At 32.8% G+C, this 18,695-nt stretch overlaps 1 protein-coding gene and 2 long non-coding RNA genes across 4 annotated transcripts in view; all 3 read right to left on the bottom strand.

Moving 5' to 3' along the window:
• The window catches only part of LOC100182450, a 28,204-nt gene extending 12,512 nt beyond the window's left edge, over positions 1-15,692 (bottom strand). The window contains exons 1-32 of one of the 2 annotated variants that reach the window (XM_026837156.1): positions 15,538-15,692; positions 15,460-15,476; positions 15,204-15,253; positions 14,457-14,601; positions 14,105-14,195; positions 13,672-13,816; positions 13,050-13,185; positions 12,514-12,613; positions 12,323-12,365; positions 11,872-11,995; positions 11,296-11,584; positions 10,801-10,903; positions 10,282-10,429; positions 9,725-9,959; positions 8,927-9,142; positions 8,392-8,436; positions 7,894-8,032; positions 7,563-7,641; positions 7,151-7,281; positions 6,940-6,966; positions 6,439-6,560; positions 6,031-6,201; positions 5,535-5,708; positions 5,039-5,150; positions 4,597-4,722; positions 4,146-4,272; positions 3,687-3,759; positions 3,340-3,526; positions 2,781-2,987; positions 2,107-2,229; positions 1,526-1,732; positions 1,160-1,273 (exon numbers count right to left, since the gene is read on the bottom strand). In XM_026837156.1, the coding sequence (XP_026692957.1) occupies positions 1,160-1,273; positions 1,526-1,732; positions 2,107-2,229; positions 2,781-2,987; positions 3,340-3,526; positions 3,687-3,759; positions 4,146-4,272; positions 4,597-4,722; positions 5,039-5,150; positions 5,535-5,708; positions 6,031-6,201; positions 6,439-6,560; positions 6,940-6,966; positions 7,151-7,281; positions 7,563-7,641; positions 7,894-8,032; positions 8,392-8,436; positions 8,927-9,142; positions 9,725-9,959; positions 10,282-10,429; positions 10,801-10,903; positions 11,296-11,584; positions 11,872-11,995; positions 12,323-12,365; positions 12,514-12,613; positions 13,050-13,185; positions 13,672-13,816; positions 14,105-14,195; positions 14,457-14,601; positions 15,204-15,253; positions 15,460-15,476; positions 15,538-15,548 (4,017 nt within the window). In that variant the 5' untranslated portion in view covers positions 15,549-15,692. Of the gene's footprint in view, positions 1-1,159; positions 1,274-1,525; positions 1,733-2,106; positions 2,230-2,780; positions 2,988-3,339; positions 3,527-3,686; positions 3,760-4,145; positions 4,273-4,596; positions 4,723-5,038; positions 5,151-5,534; positions 5,709-6,030; positions 6,202-6,438; positions 6,561-6,939; positions 6,967-7,150; positions 7,282-7,562; positions 7,645-7,893; positions 8,033-8,391; positions 8,437-8,926; positions 9,143-9,724; positions 9,960-10,281; positions 10,430-10,800; positions 10,904-11,295; positions 11,585-11,871; positions 11,996-12,322; positions 12,366-12,513; positions 12,614-13,049; positions 13,186-13,671; positions 13,817-14,104; positions 14,196-14,456; positions 14,602-15,203; positions 15,254-15,459; positions 15,477-15,537 lie in introns of both variants that reach the window. The other variant, XM_018814461.2, reaches the window with a different exon arrangement.
• A 359-nt stretch (positions 15,693-16,051) lies between these two features.
• Positions 16,052-16,593, bottom strand: LOC101242003. The gene is made up of 2 exons (XR_182156.4): positions 16,378-16,593; positions 16,052-16,210 (listed from the first exon to the last, which is right to left on the bottom strand). It is a non-coding gene; the product is annotated as an uncharacterized LOC101242003 (long non-coding RNA).
• A 681-nt stretch (positions 16,594-17,274) lies between these two features.
• Positions 17,275-17,688, bottom strand: LOC100181634. The gene is made up of 2 exons (XR_182154.1): positions 17,546-17,688; positions 17,275-17,468 (listed from the first exon to the last, which is right to left on the bottom strand). It is a non-coding gene; the product is annotated as an uncharacterized LOC100181634 (long non-coding RNA).
• Positions 17,689-18,695: the final 1,007 nt, after the last annotated feature.

Genomic DNA, 18,695 nt, shown 5'->3' with positions numbered 1-18,695 from the left:
TTGCTGGCCAACACCCTGTTTAATGTATTTGTTAAATTTAGTCTCAAATAAAAAAATATAAAAAAAACAGTTGAAAAGTTAGGAGCCTATAGGTATCATGTGATATAACCCGAATTTTTGGATTTCGAAACTGTTTAGAGATTTTTTTGAATGGACTTGGATTTTATAACTTTTTTACCATATGTCTGCTTGCGTTGCATGTTTTGAGAGTTTTTTTTAAGGGTTTACAGCAGTTTTTTTTTTCTTTGGAAAGGGTAAAGCAAGAATAAACAAAATAAAAGCCGTTATATTCTGTATGAGTAAAAACTATGTGCAAAAAATGTTCCCTACCTTAGTCCTGTTAGTAAATTAAACAAAAACTATGTGGAAAATGTTCCCTACCTCTGCCTGTTTGTAAATTAAACAAAAACTATGTGGAAAAAATGTTCCCTACCTCTGCCTGTTTGTAAATTAAACAAAAACTATGTGGAAAAAATGTTCCCTACCTCTGCCTGTTTGTAAATTAAACAAAAACTATGTGGAAAAAATGTTCCCTACCTCTGCCTGTTTGTAAATTAAACAAAAACTATGTGGAAAAAATGTTCCTTACCTCTGCCTGTTTGTAAATTAAACAAAAACTATGTGGAAAAAATGTTCCCTACCTCTGCCTGTTTGTAAATTAAACAAAAACTATGTGGAAAAAATGTTCCCTACCTCTGCCTGTTTGTAAATTAAACAAAAACTATGTGGAAAAAATGTTCCTTACTTCTGCTTGTTTGTAAATTAAACAAAAACTATGTGGAAAAAATGTTCCCTACCTCTGCCTGTTTGTAAATTAAACAAAAACTATGTGGAAAAAATGTTCCCTACCTCTGCCTGTTTGTAAATTAAACAAAAACTATGTGGAAAAAATGTTCCCTACCTCTGCCTGTTTGTAAATTAAACAAAAACTATGTGGAAAAAATGTTCCCTACCTCTGCCTGTTTGTAAATTAAACAAAAACTATGTGGAAAAAATGTTCCTTACTTCTGCTTGTTTGTAAATTAAACAAAAACTATGCGAAAAAATGTTCCTTACCTCTGCCTGTTTGTAAATTAAACAAAAACTATGCAAAAAAATGTTCCTTACCTCTGCCTGTTTGTAAATTAAACAAAAACTCTGTGGAAAAAATGTGCCTTACCTCTGCCTGTTTGTTTGGTGGATTATGATGGCTTGTGGCACGGGTAAAAGTAGGGTTACCAATGTTTTGACCATCAGGGGGTCTCTGGTGCATGCTACTCATGGGGTGTTGACCCTGGGTAAAAAGATTTGGTCAAAATCTAAAAAAAAAAATTGAAAATTTTTTGATTAATCCCCCCCCCCCTACTTTTTTTCTGGCTGCGCCACTGGTTGCTATTGTCGTTAATTATCTTGCACAAAGAAAAATATGCCCAAATGATAGCAGCGACAAGCCTTGAACCCATAACCTCTTAAAGGCAGGCGCTCTGACCAGACAAAAAAATGATGGCAAAATTAGGTAGACATTTTTAATAATAAATGGTCTCACCTGGTCAAGAGGTGGTCTTACTCCTGGAGGTAAGTTAGACACCATATGACTCTGGTTTGGACCACGCTGCTGGCTATCTGGTCCAGAAACTGGTGCTTTTTGGTCCCCAGCTCCAGAAGTAGGATGGCTATTGTAGAAACCAGATTTTTGTGAGAAATAATGTTGCTTGTAGTTTTGTTGCTGGTGCCAATACCATTGCATATATGCCTGGGAAAAAAGGAAGTGTTTTTTAAAATATTATTTTTGATTTTTTTAATGAGTTACATGCTTTTGCAGGTGTAGAAGTAACTTAATGGTCATTTTGACATTTAAAAAAAAAAATTATCGTTTTTTAAATTTTGTGAGTTTTCAAATCAGTTGTATGTTTTAGCAGCTTAAAGTAACTTAATAATAATTTTGACTTAAAAAACAAAAAATTGTTTTATGTTTATTAGTTAAACAACAAAAAATGTTATTGAAAACACAGCAAAAATGTTATTTTTTTATTTTTGAACCCTTTTAAAAATTTAGGAAATTCTAATAAGCTAATATTCCCTGTTTTTTTATTCAAAAAAATTCTCTCATTTAAGTAAAAACCAAACCTTCTGCTGCTGTTGACTCCAATGATGCAGCTGTTGCATGTACATGGTTTGCATTCGCCTCATTTCCTCCACATTCATCTCGGATGCCCTCTTGCCATGTTTCTCCAACCACTGGTTCATATCCTGCGAGAAAAAGTTATCATTTTTTTTTGTTATATTGTGGGGTGAGTGAAGATGAGACACCTTTAGCACACAATATCCGAATATTCTGATCGTGTTTTAAACAATTAACAACGGTCAATGGGAATCGTGAGGATTTGGTTTTATAATTCTTTGAATGTTCTATGTTTACTACCTAATGTGACAAGATAATAGAATAATAAAGTGTCCCATCTTCCCCACCCTACTATATGTTGTTGTCAGACTTAATACAGAAAGTCTAAAAGAGATTTTCTGGGAATTGTTTTGTGATCTTAAAGGACCATTTCAGTTAGTTTTAATATTGGTTTATTCCTGTTTAATACATTTTAATATTGGTTTATTCCTGCTTTTTTAACAAGTTTATATTTTAAACACTGTTTTATTCCTGTTTTTTTATGCAGTTTATACTTTAAAAATTGTTTTATTCTCGTTTTTTGTGCAATATATTGGTTATTAGTATATTTTAAATACTGTTTATTATTTTTTTTGCTGTTTATATATTAAAATTTTAACATAATCCAATATATTTTTACCTTCTTATGTTGATCTTGTTGTACAGTGAAGCTGTCAGTTGGCCCTTCTGGTGTTGAAGTCACAGGTTTGATATCGGTTGACTTAACAGCGCTCTGTTTCAATGCTTCGAGCTCCATAATCTGACTCTTTAACTCCGGATCCTGGAGGACCTGCTTCCTCTGCTGATCAATCTCAGCTTGAATCTCTTTCTTAATCTGGAGACGGACCTGGGAAGAAGGTAAGGTTTAAAAATGATTTTTCAAATAAAAAATATGTAAAAAAAATTAAAAAATAATTGAAAGTAAAAATCTAAAAAATAATTCAATATTAAAAAAAAATACATGAATAAATGGAAAACATTAAAAATGGAGAAGGGAAAAATAGAACGAGCATAAAATTTTTTTTTTTTCTTTTTTTTTAACAAAACAGAAATCACTCTATAACATGAGTAAAGTAAGAAACATAAATAAAACAAGTTAATATTTAAAAAAATCAGAAAAAAAACAAGAAATACATCAATAAAATACATTAAAACACAAGAATTAAAAAAATAATAATGAAAATAAGTTAAATAAAAACCTCTTCTCTGATTCTCATGATCTCCTTCTGTCTCTCCTCTTCCAACATCTTTTCTTTGATCTCTTCCTTCTTCGCTCGCTCCGCCTTCTCTATCTCCTCTCTCATCACCTTCTTCACTTCCTCTTTCAATCCTCTCTGTTCATCCGACCACATCTCCAACTTCTCCCGCTGCTCCTGAGATCGAGTCCTGGAAAAAAATAAAATAAATAAATAAAAAAATTAAAAAATGTAAAACTTAAAAAAATACAAAATTAAAAAAATTGACAATTTAAATTAAAAAGTTGGCAAAAAATTTTTTTGTAAATTTAAAAAATTGGTAAAAAGGAATATATATACAATCAACTCACTTTTCACTGTCTTTATATTCAGCGCCGATATTTTCCAACATTATTTCACTTTTCTTGTAAGTCACTCCTTCGTCTGTTAAGGAAATACAATATAAGCAGAGTAATAGGTTGAATTTTACCAAAATTAGGAGAGCCAGCTTGCTCGAGAGAGCCATCTCAAACTAACCATTATCTAACAGCAGAGTAAATTATCTAACAGCAGAGTAAATTATCTAACAGCAGAGTAAATTATCTAACAGCAGAGTAAATGAATTTCGGTATACCAGTGATAAACAATATTTCAAAAGTTACTGATTGCAAAGTTTCTTGAAAACTCCAAAATGTTACCCTCTATTAAAAAAGAATTGAATAAAATAGTGCAAAAGTAGTCAATTTTAAAAAAATTCAAAAATACAAAAAAAATGCACAAATCTGGTCATATAACACTAAACCGGAACCAGATACATACTATAGACTTACCAAACTGGTTTGGAGATGCTTCATCCTTTGCAAACCTCTTGTTGCCATCAATAGAAGAAATAGCAATCTTTCTACTTTTGATGTTGCCAACTCCACTGAACACTTTATCAGCACTAACAACTTCAGCCTAAAAATTTGTTTTTTATTTCAAAAAAAACTAAAAATTTAATTTTTTTTAAAAACCAACTACTTCAGCCTAAAAAAAATAAATTTTATTTTCCAAAAAATTCTAAAAAATTTCTTTTTTTTCTTAAATTACCGAATATTTAAAATGTTTTAACTGCTTAACTGTCTAAGTAGTAGGCAGAACAAAAAAAAGTTTTAATTTCGTAAAAAAAATATTATTTTTAATATACTAATATTTTTAAATATTTAATATTTAAAATGTTTTAACTGTCTAACTGTTTAGCTAAAATACAAAAAAATGTTTCGTAAAAATATAATTGCTCACCTGTTTGGCCCTAGCAAGAAAAGTAGGCGAGAGGTCCCCCCCTCCTTCTTGCTGCTTCTTCTCGCGCATTTTCTGCCATAACTTTCTCGTCAGATCATCTTTACCCTTGTTCTTTAGCAGGGCATCCTGAAGAACACATTTATTTATATGAAAATGTGACAAATTTTGAGCCAAAAATCTAAGACTATAAATTTTAGGACAAAAAAATTGGGGACAAAAAGTTTTTGACGAAAAACGTAAAATTTTGAGACTACAAATTTTGAGATGTCAGATACACTGAATTTATTACAGAATTTAAAATGTATAACTGTTTGGCTTTTGATGCCGCAAAATTTGTCATATGTTTGTATATAAGCCATTCGGAATGCCTTGCTACAGTTAAAAAGTGCATATATATTTTAAATAACTTTTTTTTATTTGTCATCCATACATTGATACATACCATGTCTTTGTCCCATCTATTGCTAAGTATCTTGGGGGCTGGGACGGGGTTCGTGGATGGGGTAATTGGGGGAATCCCACCGACAGTGGGTAAAGTTGCTGGAATGGTGAGGCTGAAAATAAAAAAAATAGTTTAAAAATAAAAAAATGGTAACGATTAGAAATAACTTATTATTTTAACATTAACGGGTTACATTATCCGTCAAAATTTAAAAAATGAATTTGTCAAAATGTAAACAGATTATAAAAATACCCACTTTTCTTTCAAAAGATCAAAAAATATGTTTAATGGACTGGAATTAGACAAGACTGAATAAAAAAACTTGATTTTAGCTAAAATTCAAGGCGATCTTAAAGAAAATACCCATATAAAACAAAATCCATCATAGAATTAGAGTAATGGAAAATCCTGGCATAAATCTCAGTTTCTCTATCAAGCCTTACAGTAGGACTTCACCCATATAGAATCGAAATATAAATCTAAAAATAGAAATTACTTTGGTGGTAATATTCCAGCTGCTTGTAGTTGCTGTTGTTGAATGAGAAGCATCTGTTGTGCTTGTTGGAGACTTTGTTGTTGCTCGGTGGTCAGGGAAACAAGCGGAGGTCTTCTCTCGCTGCTCCTGGAAGAGGAGGACCTACTGTAACTCCGGCTGTATCTTCGTCTCCTTCTGTTGAGGTAAAAATTATGTTTTTAACTTTTTTTTAAAGATTTTTTTATAGAAATATTTTTTAAAGAAATATTTCTTTTTAATGTGTTATATGTATTAAATTTAGCACATTTGGTAAACGGAAAAAAATTGCAGGACAGGACCGCCTACACTACCACCTGAGGATTTTTCCCATGGGCCTATATGCATGATCAGTGGCGGAGTCAGGGGGGTTAGAGGGTCGCGACCCCCTACCTTTTATAAAAAATGTGAAAACGACTTTTTTTCCTAATTCTTTTTTTTCTGCCTGCGCCACTGTTTCTGATGATCAATTTTAAATCACCTGCTGCGGCTTCGGCGCCGACGTCGCCCGTGGCGTCCTTTGCGGTCATCACGGCGTTCCGAGTCTTGTTTATCGTCATTTTTACCACTAGTTGACGCTGTAGGCTGGCTGTCCCGTTTTGCTTGTGCTTCAGTTGTAATACGACAAGCTTCTATGTAGAAGCTCATAAGTCTGAAAAATTTTTTAAATAAAAATATATTTCATGGATTTTTAAAAAAGTATTTAAATACAATTTGTTTTTTATTGTTTTCTAAAAAAGTTTTTTAATACAAAAATATATTTTTTAGTTTTTTAAAAGAAGTAATTTAAATATAATTTTTTTTTAGGGTTATGTAAAAAAGTTTGTGTTTTCAACCAAAATTGTTTAGTTGTGCATAAATATACAATATATCTACCAGATATACGTACGGGTGTTCGTTGTTTAAAGCTTCAATATCCGTTGGAGACTCTGAAGGTTTAGGTTTGGCGTCAATTGGAGAGATAGCATCTAACAGGTCATTCATACAGTCTTGTACAACTTCAGAATCACTCTGGAAAATTGGAAAAATCAAATACATGAATAAATGTAACTTATTAAAAATTAGAATTGAATAAATAAATGTAACTTTTTTAAAAAGTAAAATTAAATGAATAAATGTAAATTTTTTAGCCTGGCAGCGACAATCATTATAACACGGGTGTTCTGTTTTATACATCTCTTGCCAGCTAACGAGCTACCACGTATGTAACTTTGTAAGTAATTAGTTTTTTTGAGTTTTTTCTGTTTTTTTAGCTGAGAATTCATTGGTGACTATTGTGAAAAACAATATACATTAAGTATCTCGCAAAAAACATACAATGGTAGCAAGCACTTAGCCTTGAAACTATATACAGTATTTTACTTTGTAATATACAACGTTATGCAATTACCTTTTCCACTGGTTTTGGCACCTCAACCTGCAAAAAGAAAAACAAGTGTCCATAAAATTTAGAATTTCTGAACTTTTTTCCATGTTAAAAAAAATGTTTTCCATTTACCCCAAAACATTTTTTTGACTTAAAATTTTTGAAAGTTTTTTCTAAAAATATTGATATGAAAAAATTATATATACATACAGTTATGTACAGGAACAACTATTACCTGTGTAATTATGTCATTCAAGCATTCTCTTGCATCTTCTATTACAGGATCTTGTTGGTAATACGTGTTGTTTACCAATGACATGACACATCGTATAACATCTATGTCTGCCAGTGTCATTGATATGGATTCTGAAGAAAATTATTTTTTTGTTAATATTTTTTTTTATAATTTTTTTATACTTTTTCCAAAAAAAATAAATGCATATAATATTATTAGGTTTTATGTGAAAAAAAAAGGTACAACATCAATTAGCCAGAAAGTTACAATTGTAGTAACTCGTAGGCGGGCACGAGGTGTATGAAACAGAACACCTGTGTTATAATGACTGCCAGCCACGCATGAGAAAAAAGTTACATTTATTCATTATTAAAAAAAATGTTGAAATTAAACATAAATCAAAGCTTTTTACCATCAATTTCTTTTGTTTCAGTTGTTTTTTTACTGGCATCTTCAATAGTTTCAGTTTTTTCAGGAACTTTAGCTTCTGCCTGCTTATTAGAGAAGTGGGTGAATAATGTATAAGTTTATGAAGTTAAATTAGGGGTAAGACGAATTAAATGGGGTTAAATTAGGGGTAAGTTGAGGTAAAAGTGGCTAAATTGGGGGTAAGATGAGTAATGAGTTAAAACGGGTAGAATTAGGGGTAAGGTGAGTTAAAACGGGTTAAATTAGGGGTAAGGTGGGTTTAAAAAAATTTAACATTAAATTTAAAAACAATTTAACTTTGAATTTAAACTTACCTTTTCCTTTTCAGCAGTCTTTTGTATCTCGTACGTTTTATCGAACTCTGCCCACCATGGGACTTCCTCTTCCTCCTCTTTCCTCTTGGGAGGAGGAGCGGAGTTCCCTCCTGCAGCGTATATGGCTCTGAAGCTTGACCTAAAAAAGAAGTGGTTGGAATCAGTGTATACAAAAGAGGGCAAGTTAGTTTTTGCTTGGAAAATGTACAGTACTTGTATAAAATGGAACTTGTGTACAGTATGTGAATAAAATGGAACGAGCCCTACAGTTCAGACAACTGTTGGCAATACAGCGGTTATTACATCTTGTACAGAATAGCAACAGTGATGCAGTCATAAAAAAGGAAAAATTAAATGAAGCTAAATTTATTTTAAACAAAACATCTTTTTTTTAAAGTAAGATTTAAGTTTAGAGCTATAGATTCCCACAGTGATTATTTGTGCCATAAAATAGGAATTGGTAACATCTAACATGTGAAGAGAACATTATATTTTTACCTTTCTTCATTTCCACTAGAGCTCCAGCCATCGGCGTCTTTTCTACTGTAGAAAAATTTTAAATTAGAATTTTTGATATGAATACATATATATATTTCCTAATCCCATTTGGGCTCAATTCTATTTTGAAAAATTTGCAACTTCACAGTTAAGTTGAGTTATATCATGCCTTACTTTAACAAAAAAAAGCTAAACTGTCCAAATCAAGTAAAACTTTATTTTAATAACATATGTTTATATATAAATATATATATATTATGGCTATGGATTTTCCCATTTTTTTAACCGTTAATCGTTCAGTTTCAACCAGTTAACCGGTACAAGCGTAAACCTATTAAAAGCGTATTGCTCATCGCTTTTCTTTCGCGAACTTAGAGGCAACTTCACGATGTACGTATGGACTATGCTTGGAATACATGAGCGAATGTTCTTAACATTAAAGTAGTGCTTTTTTATTCCCTCTTATGACCAACAATGCCCCAAAAATAGGCTAAACGCCACCTGAATTTCTACGCAAAAAAAACAAATAACTCACTTTGGGCTTTTAGATCTGGACCTGCTTGATGAATAAGATCGCGAGGTTGATCTCGAATATGATCTGGAGTAGGAACGGCTCGATCTGGAGTAGGAGCGACTGTAAGAACGAGAGTAAGATCTGGAGGAGCGGGAGTAGGATCGGGAGTAGGATGATGAGTGACGTCGTCTTCTTCGGTGACGATGGCGGGAACGAGAAGAGTAAGAGGAGTAGGAGCTGTGAGGAGGAGGAATGAGGATGAGGAACAAAAAATAAAAACTAAAATTAAATAAAAATTCATTTGTGAGGTACATATATAGTAGGGATGGGGAAGATGGGACACCTTTTCATTCTATTTTCTCGTCACATTTGGTAGTAAACAAAGAACATTTAAAGAATTATTAAATTGTACGTTCATGACTCCGAAAGACCGTTGTTAATTGTTTAAAACACGTTTAGGATATTTGGATATTATGTGCTAAAGGTGTCCCATCTTACCCCACCCTACTATATATATATAATTTCTTCATTTTTAAATTGCAATATTTAAAATACAAAATGTAGGTGAAACAGGGATATATAGACCAGTAATTCTATGAAAGAAATCTTAACATATGGGGTCAATGTTTACTGGTAGCATTACTTTCTGTTTTAAAAATTGGTGTAACGTGTCACCCTATGCATTCCAGAGTTACAACCAGTCTTGTAGTCAGGTGGGTTAAGGTGACGTAACACTATCCCCATTTAAAAAAAAATCATTTGTAATTTAAACCCCTTTATTTTTCCGGAGGCGCTACTAGTTTTGCTCTTTACTCCCACCTGCTGGAATAGCTCCTCCTCTTCTTTCTAGAGTCATCACTATCCTCCTCCACATAAATTCCGATCCCTTCTTCTTGGGGGGTGAACCCATCGTTCATAAAACCCCCTCTTCCAAACCCACCCCTCATGTTACCCCTCCACATACCCCTGCCCCGCATGAACATCGTAGCGGGGTACATTAACCCATCAGGCCCCATTTGCATGGGGACACCTGCAGCGTCGTACATTATACCATCTGTGAAAAAAAGTTTGTTCAATTTAAAAATAAAATTGTATTATTTTTGTTAAATCACAAAAATTAATTTTCTTTTTCTCAGATATTATTATTAGGAACTTTTGTTACTTCTGCTACCAGGCATAATGTAGAATGGCCTCTTTTAAAATAGTAAGATGAAATTAAGTAATTAATTTTTAAATAAATGTAAAATGGTAAAAATAACGCTTTTTTATATCAGAAAAAAACTTAAATTAGATAAAAAAATTATTGAAATAAAGTAAAATAGTAAAAATAACAATTTTTATATTAGAGTCGCCAAAAATATCCTTTTAATTTTCACCTGGACCAAAACCTCTGCCCCTTCCCCTGAAATTCCCTCTTCCTCTTGCTCTGCCACGAGGGTAACCACGAAAACCAGCTCTGCCGCGGAAAAAGGGGTCAAACCCTCGGCCACGAAAACCCCCTCTCATCATAAAGCCACCACGCCCCTAAAAACAAATGAAGGAATTTTTTCGACAGTCTTTTAGCATAAAAATGTTAATTTTATACCATTGTTTATTCTGCCATTAAGAATGATTTCAGAATTATTGTTTTATACGGAAAAAGCTTTTTTTGAAAATAACATTTTACTGCACTAATTAGAAAACAAAATGTAGGAAACTTACAGTTTTAGCAATGCCACATTTTAAATTTTGAATGGCAGTAGTTTAGTTAAAAATATTTATGAAAAATTAAAATTTTGTTCAATGAAATTTTTTTTTTTTTTTTTTAAAAAAAAAAAAAAAAAAATTTTTTTTTTTTTTCCCCTGGAAAAAATATATATATATATATATATATACTAGTGCAGATGACTGCTTACATCAAAATCTGGTCCTTGGTTAAAATCTCCTTCAGCAAAATCAAAGGAATCGCTGAAGGCTGATGATATTGAAGAAAGAGACATGGAAGAGAAACTGTTGGATCTGGAATGTACTTTTGAGTAAAATTGTGGTATATAATTAACTAATTTAACACAAATGTTAGAGTAATAGGCAAAATTTAGTTTAAATATGGGAAAAAATAGTCTAAATATGAGAAAAAATGGGCAAATTGGCTCAAAAACAATTGTTGAGGTAATGGGCAAAATTTACCTAAAACCGTCCTTGACAGTGGCCTCACACATACAGAATACGGAATAGAGACATTTTTCGATTGTATATGGGTAAAGTCATACACAGCAATGTGTTCTAGGGTTAGGGCTGCTCAGTATAAGGTGTTATACACTACGTCTTGATCGATTTTTTTAATTTTTTACGTCTTGATCGATTTTTTTAATTTTTTACCTTGATCATTAAATTTTTTTAGTTTTTTTTACCTTGATCTGCTTTTTGCTTTTGGGAGATCATCGAGATTCATTTTTTCCTCCGGTCTTGATTTCCGGTCGTCTCCGGATGCTTTTTCTCCTCGATCTGAATCCCCCGCATCACTATCCTCCTGTCTTTTTTGCTTCTTCAATTTTTTCTTCTTCTTCTTATGTTTGTGCTTCTTTTTCTTCTTCTTCCTTCTCTCATCATCTTCCTCATCGCTCCCATCCTCCGGAGGCTTCTCCTCCGCATCAATTGGATCAGGAGGAGCCCCATTTTGATCAACATTCATTTCTTCATCTAAAAAAACGATGAACTATTACTGAAAAAATATATATATACATATATTATATATATCCAAAAATGAAACTATAAAAAAGTTATTAATTAGCACACGTTTTTGAGCTATATAATAAGGTTTTATAAGGCAGAATTAATTACAATCGTTCTTTGCAAATGTTTTTTTTAAGAATCAGCAAAATTACTAGATTGTGAAAAAAATTAAATTCAGATCAATCTGACCTATGAAAACAATTTTTAAAAATGAGTCCCTTAAATAATTTTGCTCCTATCACGGATTCCCTTACCTGGTTGGGTGATGTTAGCAGAATTTTGCATTTGTTTGGCAAGGAGCTCAGCTTCTTCAAGAGGATGCAGCTCATGCTCCTCTTCCTCGTCCATGTTTGTGGCATCCATACCACTATCTACTGGCTGTAGAAAAGATTGGAATATTTATTTAAAAAAATGAAAATTTAACTATTTATTTAAAAAAAGGGGAAATTTTAATATTATCATATGAGCAAAGGCACCAAACCTGGGGTGGTAGAGTGGGCATATCCATTATAAAATTTTTCACATTGCATTATTCAGTAAAATGTAAGACCAAATTTGTTATAATTAAATGCAACTAAACACGTACAACTTAGAAAGTTTGGCGCCTATACATTGGCGCAGTCAGAGGGTTGAAAGGGTCGCGAATCCCCCTTTAAAAAGTTGTACCTACAAATAGTTAACATGAGAATAACATCTTGTGCCTACCTCTTCTTTCGGCTTGTTTTTATGCTTTTTCTCACGACGTCTCCTAAAAAGTAACATATGTGGTACAAAAGCACGCATATTATAAAATTTCTACAATCCACATTTATAAAAAAATCCGAAAACAGGTCAAATCCTTACTAGAATTTTTGCATATATAAAACTTGTTGTACAAATACTTGGAGTTTAGTTACCTATGTTTTTCCTTCCTTTTTCTTATTTCTTCTTCCTCGTTCTTTTGATCATTAGCCAGCGCGCGATAATCAGTGTCTCCAATAAAACTCTGATCCTCTGCTTAATACAACAAGAAAATGTTAAATAAATAAAATGAATGGAGATTCTATTTGAACTAGAGACTGACGATGCCATTTAGGCGATTTATATATATATATAATATACAATTGGTGTAAACCTGACTTTTGTCTGTTGTTTGTAGCATTATGTCCTCAATGAATGTAACTCATTGTTCTTATATAGTTAGGCAATGACAGTTACATCATGTGTTTAAAAAACCATCAAAAAAGTGTTATTAATATAACTGGAACAAAAAAAAATTAATAAAACTACCAGTTTTGTCGTAAATAAAAAAAAATTATTGCATAGGTTTTTACAATTATGAAAATAATTTGGTTTATATAATTTAATTTTACATTTCGTAACTCCTAATTTAAAATTACACATTTTAAACTTTTTTAATATTTTATAATCTTCCAATCTTTTTTAATCTCACCCTCTTCTTCTTCCTCCTCACTAGCTCTCTTAGCCATCGTACTCGCAACAAGTCCTCTCTTCCGTGCTTTTGGGTCTCTTTGTCGCTTCCTCTTCATCAGAGTGATCAATGTGCTCTCCAAACTCTCATTTTCATCCTGAAAGATAAAAAGAAATGTGATCATGTATATGTTTGATGGAGCCCCAACAAATACAAAATAAAACGATAATGTTTGTTTATAAGAATTTACAAACGGCTTTTTATGTTTTTTTACAAACGGTTTTAATTCTTTGAATTTTCGTAATTAACTGCTAAATGGAACAAGAAAATAAATTAAAAAGGTGTCCCTTCTTTCATTACCCTGCTATACAATGTCACAATCACAAAAAAATCAATATATATATATTTTATACAGTTATTCCGCTACTTCTGCTATCAGGCATAACACAAAAACATTTTTGCGGCTCATCTGGTGATAAAAAGTGTATCATTCTCCATTCAAATCTTGCCAGATGCCAGACAAAACAGCGGAAATCTACTACTTTTTACCAGATAAGTGTTAGAGTCATGATAGCTATCAAACAAGAATTTCTCTGAAAAAAAAATTTGGGGAGAATCCACTTTTAAATTTAAGTATACATACCTTTAACTCCTTTCCTTTATCTTTTGGTTTTTCCTCATTTTTTGCTTCTTTTGCTGCTTTTATAATTTCCTCTTCTTTTTGTAGGAGGTCATCAATGCAAGGAACATTAGCTGGTACACTGGGACCAACATCTGACCTTAAAGGACTAAAATAGGGTGCGGGTTATTTACAGATAGAACTAGAAGTACCTGAAACTTTACTTTAAAATTACATCGAAAAAATCAGTATTTTTATTTATTGCAACATTTTGTTTACAATTTCATGGAAAAAAAAGTATTTTTAATGTAAAAGTTTGTCCTAAAATCTCATTCAAAAACCAGTATTTTTACTGTAACATTTTGGTGGTAACTTTTAAAATGTCTTAGCAATTGCAAACGGACGAAAAATTCTACTGCTAGTCATGTAGTACTTGTTTTTCAATAATTAAATGTACCTTATAGGTTCTTTTTTATTTTCTGGCGTTGGACTAGATGGCTTCACAGAATCTAAGGGTGATTTAGTTGGCGCAGATTTCTTTGAGGAACCTGTGTACATATAACAGTTGGCCAAAATACTTATATACGCCTATTAAGGATTTTACATAAAATTGTTGCTGCCAGGCAGGTTACACTTGTTTTTGAAAATCTCTTTTGTGTCATTTATTTGCGTAACAGTGTTAAGATGTTCTGCGTGTAAAAAAAAGACAAAACTGTTAATAAACACTAACATTTAAAGGTTAAAACAATTTTTTTTTGTTTGTTAGATATAAACCCATTTTTGATATTTTCAAAGAGCGAAAACACTACCTGAAGATTGAAGATTGCCCAGACTTGGTACTGGCGTTCCAGCAGGATATGACGTCACAGTTGTTTCACCATTGCTGTCGATTCTCACTATTTCTGTCTTTATAACTTCACCAGTTTTAGCATTTTTGACCAATCGTCTGATAACCTGTCAAAAGTGTCAACGAAAAAATTATGAAATACGAAACATCTGCTGCTTCATACTGAGTTGGCTATTATATAGGTAGAAATTTACACTGATTCGTAACTGCTGTAGAACTAGGTATTTTGGGACGAGGGCTGTAGAACGAGGTACTTTGGGACGAGGGCTGTAGAACGAGGTATTTTGGGACGAGGGCTGTAGAACGAGGTATTTTGGGACGAGGGCTGTAGAACGAGGTATTTTGGGAGGAGGAATGTAGAACGAGGTACTTTGGGACGAGGGCTGTAGAACGAGGGTTTTTGGAAGATATAAATGGACAAAAATGTTTAAATGCTACACATTTAAAACTGATCAGAACAAGAGATTTTGGGAACTGGTAAAGAATCTTCTGATACATTATATATTATCAGTTAGAGGGCAGGGCAAGTAGTTATACAGGTTAGAGGTTCGTTGTTATGATAAGCAGATATCGCAGGGAAATGATCATGTACTGGTACCAAAATTTTATTGCCCTATGCACGTGCATTATGAGTGTTAACTTCAAAATAAACCTTATGATTTTACTGTAATTCAATTTTAAAATATGGTATACAGAGCAGAATACCTACCTTCTTTTTTCCAGTAGCTGCTGTCTTTTTGGTTGTGACCGTTGGTGTTACTAGATTGATTTATAATTAATATTTCGCCAAAGTGTATGCAAGTTATGCAACAGTGGATAATATATGTAATAATGTAACTGCGATTCACCAGTAAAAATTAATAGTTTGGTTTTGGTGCATAATAATTTAAAAACATTTAATATTCTCATACCTAAAAATGATATTTTATATTAAAACACATAAATAATTTCACAAAAAAACTTACGCTTTTCTTTCAGTGGTCTGTAAAATATGAGAGAAAATTAAAACTTTATAAAACAGCAACCTTTAACGTAAAACTTACGGCTCTTCCATTTTAAAGCGCCAACGGTCCAGAAAATGTACATATACCACTCCAGCCTACTACAATATAACCCTAAAAGTGTAAATTATCCTTTTAGTTTTATATAATTCTAAATAATGCAAAGCAAGCAAAATTCCCAAACGTGCTGTATTTTCTTGCGAAAATGGTATGTAAAATATACACAGCGCCGTAAGGCGGCGTAGTCCATTCGTTTTGTAAATCAACGGGGACTAATTTACGGTAGCGACTTTTTTTGAAAAATAATACCAAGCGTTATTGCGGACCCTTGATCTTGTTTATTATTCTTATCCAAAAATAGATAGAAAGTTATATTTGTTAACACCAAAATAGTATGCAAGCTATATACTAGGCTATATTCTTGTTATCTTTGAAAAGTATACCCACTACGCTGGACTATGGCGTTGCTAAATGAATTTCATATAAAATCTTCAACAAATTTGGGATATAAATTACCATCACGTTATTGCCCATTCAATAATTAAACACCAGGTTATACGTTTTATTACTTTTATTTCTCGAACACAACAGTTAAATAGGAAGTGTGTTCACATGCATTTTAGCCACACCCTAAAATTCTTTGTGCAGCAGGTTCAAATTCTCTCTTGCAATTCTCCGCAACAGCTGATCGTCGAATTTGTGACCGTCCATTTGTCTAACATAAGAAAAACAACGTAGTTTAAACTAGAATCCGATATCTGGTTTAAATATATAAAAAAAAACTACGTGGAAATATAGTGGGTTGGGGAGAAATGGCACATCGGGATAAAGTAGATCCTTTGGGGTGCCATCTTCCCCTCCCTATAATATAACAATATTTACTTTGGACTGATAAATCTACTTTTATATAAAGCACTTGTTGGATCAATGCTGAGAAACATAACACAGCAAAGCAAGATCAGAGCAGCACACTTCATCATTTGTAATCGTCTTTTAGTCAGAAGCTGTTAAAGTCAATATCTACACATATGGATTAGGATAAATAATACCGTTAGCACATACAAGCAAAATTTCCTAATCGCGATTTTAACAATTAACAAAGCTCTTATAGAGAGACTAACTTAACTTAACTGAAATATAAACACACTATGCCCACGACTGCAGCAATGTTGTTTGTTATAGTTGAACATGACGTGAGGCACGACAGGATAAGGATGTTTTTGATAATTTCCGCACTTTCCTCGGGCAGATATGGAAAGTTTTGACAAGAATTTACTGACGTCGTATAGTACTATACATAGGGTAAGATTAGTGTAAAGCGTGGGGAGACGGGACACTTTTGTTCACTGCCAAATGGGCCGAAAAAATAGAATGAAAAGGTGTCCCATCTTCCCCTATCCTACTATATCTAATCCCATATTTCCTGATCGTGTTTTAAAAGATTAAAACGCCTTTTAGACGATACAGTTATTAAATTCTATAAATATTCCCTGTTTGCTATACCAAAAAGGACGAGAAAGAGAATGAAAACACATTCCATCTTATATTCTCACCCCATCATACTAAATTGGTATAAACGCACATTCAGAATACGTTCCTTTACTTCTGTGATGATTAAATTAGACATCCGTATTATTTATTTCGAGTTCTGTTACTCTTACTTTGATTATTAGGTCCAACATGCATCCTTAAATTAATTTTGTAAAAAAGTCATCAGCAATTTTGAGATATCACTCAAAGACAATCGTTATTGACTGTACAATTCAACACTAAAGCATATATGTATCATGACTTTTATTTCTCAAACATTTCATGATTATACGCATCGGGAGTCTGTTCCAATACATTTAGCTCACTCCCAAAGCAGTAATTTAAAAATATTTTAAGAGCGTGATGCCATTCTCTCGTTTTCCAAATTCGCTCTAGCAATTTCCCGCAACCCCTTGGCGTCGAATAAGCGGTCGTCCAATTTCCTATAGAAAAAGAAAAATCATAATTTGGTCTCTGGTTTAAATGTATGGACAATTGTTCAATAAATGAATGAATTTACTTCAAGCTGACATATCTGCCGGTGAATGCAGCACTCAGATCAACGGTGAGAAATATAACACAGCAAAGCAAGATGAGAGCAGCACACTTCATTATTCGTAATTGTCCTTTCGTCACAGGCTACTGAAGTAATAATATAGTACTGTGGGGTAAGTTGGAATAGGTTAGCACATTAAGTTTTTTCTCGTTTTTACCAATTATCCAATCGCGTTTTTACCAATTAACAACGCTCTTTTACGGTCGAGGGGCTATAGTTATATATAATTCTATAAATGTTCGTTGTACCACTAGCAAATGAAACGAAAAAAAAACATGTTCTGTCCTACTTCACAATATTACACCTTTGGGTACCATAGGCACATAACATCCCATATTTCCTAATCGCGTTTCTGACAATTAACAACGCAATATTGGATACAATATATTACACAACGTTCTGAAAGAGAGACTAGTCTAACCCAACCATACTATAGATAGAGGCTTCCACACTGCAACATATGATATGTTATAGATTGACGCTGCACTTTTCGTGGTACATATGATTTGATAATTTCCGCAGTTTCCTTTGCGCAGATGTGGAAACCCTTGACAAGAAGAATGTAGAATGAAGTCGTTTTCGAAACTTTAAACAAAATACTTATACCAACTTTTGTATGCACACACCTTATACTCTAATTAACTAAGGCTCTGAGAAAGTACATGTGTTACTTCTGTGACGATTCTATTATGCAGTAGTACTGTGGGGTAAAATGGGACATGTTTATGTTTAGCACATATTATCCAATTCTCCTTGCCGTGTTTAAATGATTACCAAAAGTCTATTTGGGTGGAGAGGATACAATTTGATTATTATTTTTATTTTTTTTATGTATGGCTGATAATTTGGACAACTTATTAGTGACCACTGGGTTGAAGCAAGTGCCAATAGGTGTCTTGCGCAAGGACACATACGCCTACAATGGCAGCAGCGACGAGACTTGAACCCATTACCTATGGGTTACAGGCGGGCGTGCTTACCACTTCGCCAAAGCGCCGGAAGGAGAATGAAAACACATTCTGTCTTACCCCGTAGTTTTATATTTAATAAGTCCTTGTCAAAATCTATATTTGCGCAAATTAAACTGCGGAAACCATCAAATAACATCCTGGTC

Source organism: Ciona intestinalis, chromosome 12 (assembly GCF_000224145.3).
Source record: "Ciona intestinalis chromosome 12, KH, whole genome shotgun sequence".
Lineage (NCBI taxonomy): Eukaryota > Metazoa > Chordata > Ascidiacea > Phlebobranchia > Cionidae > Ciona > Ciona intestinalis.
This window is presented reverse-complemented; position numbering and strand designations above follow the sequence as displayed.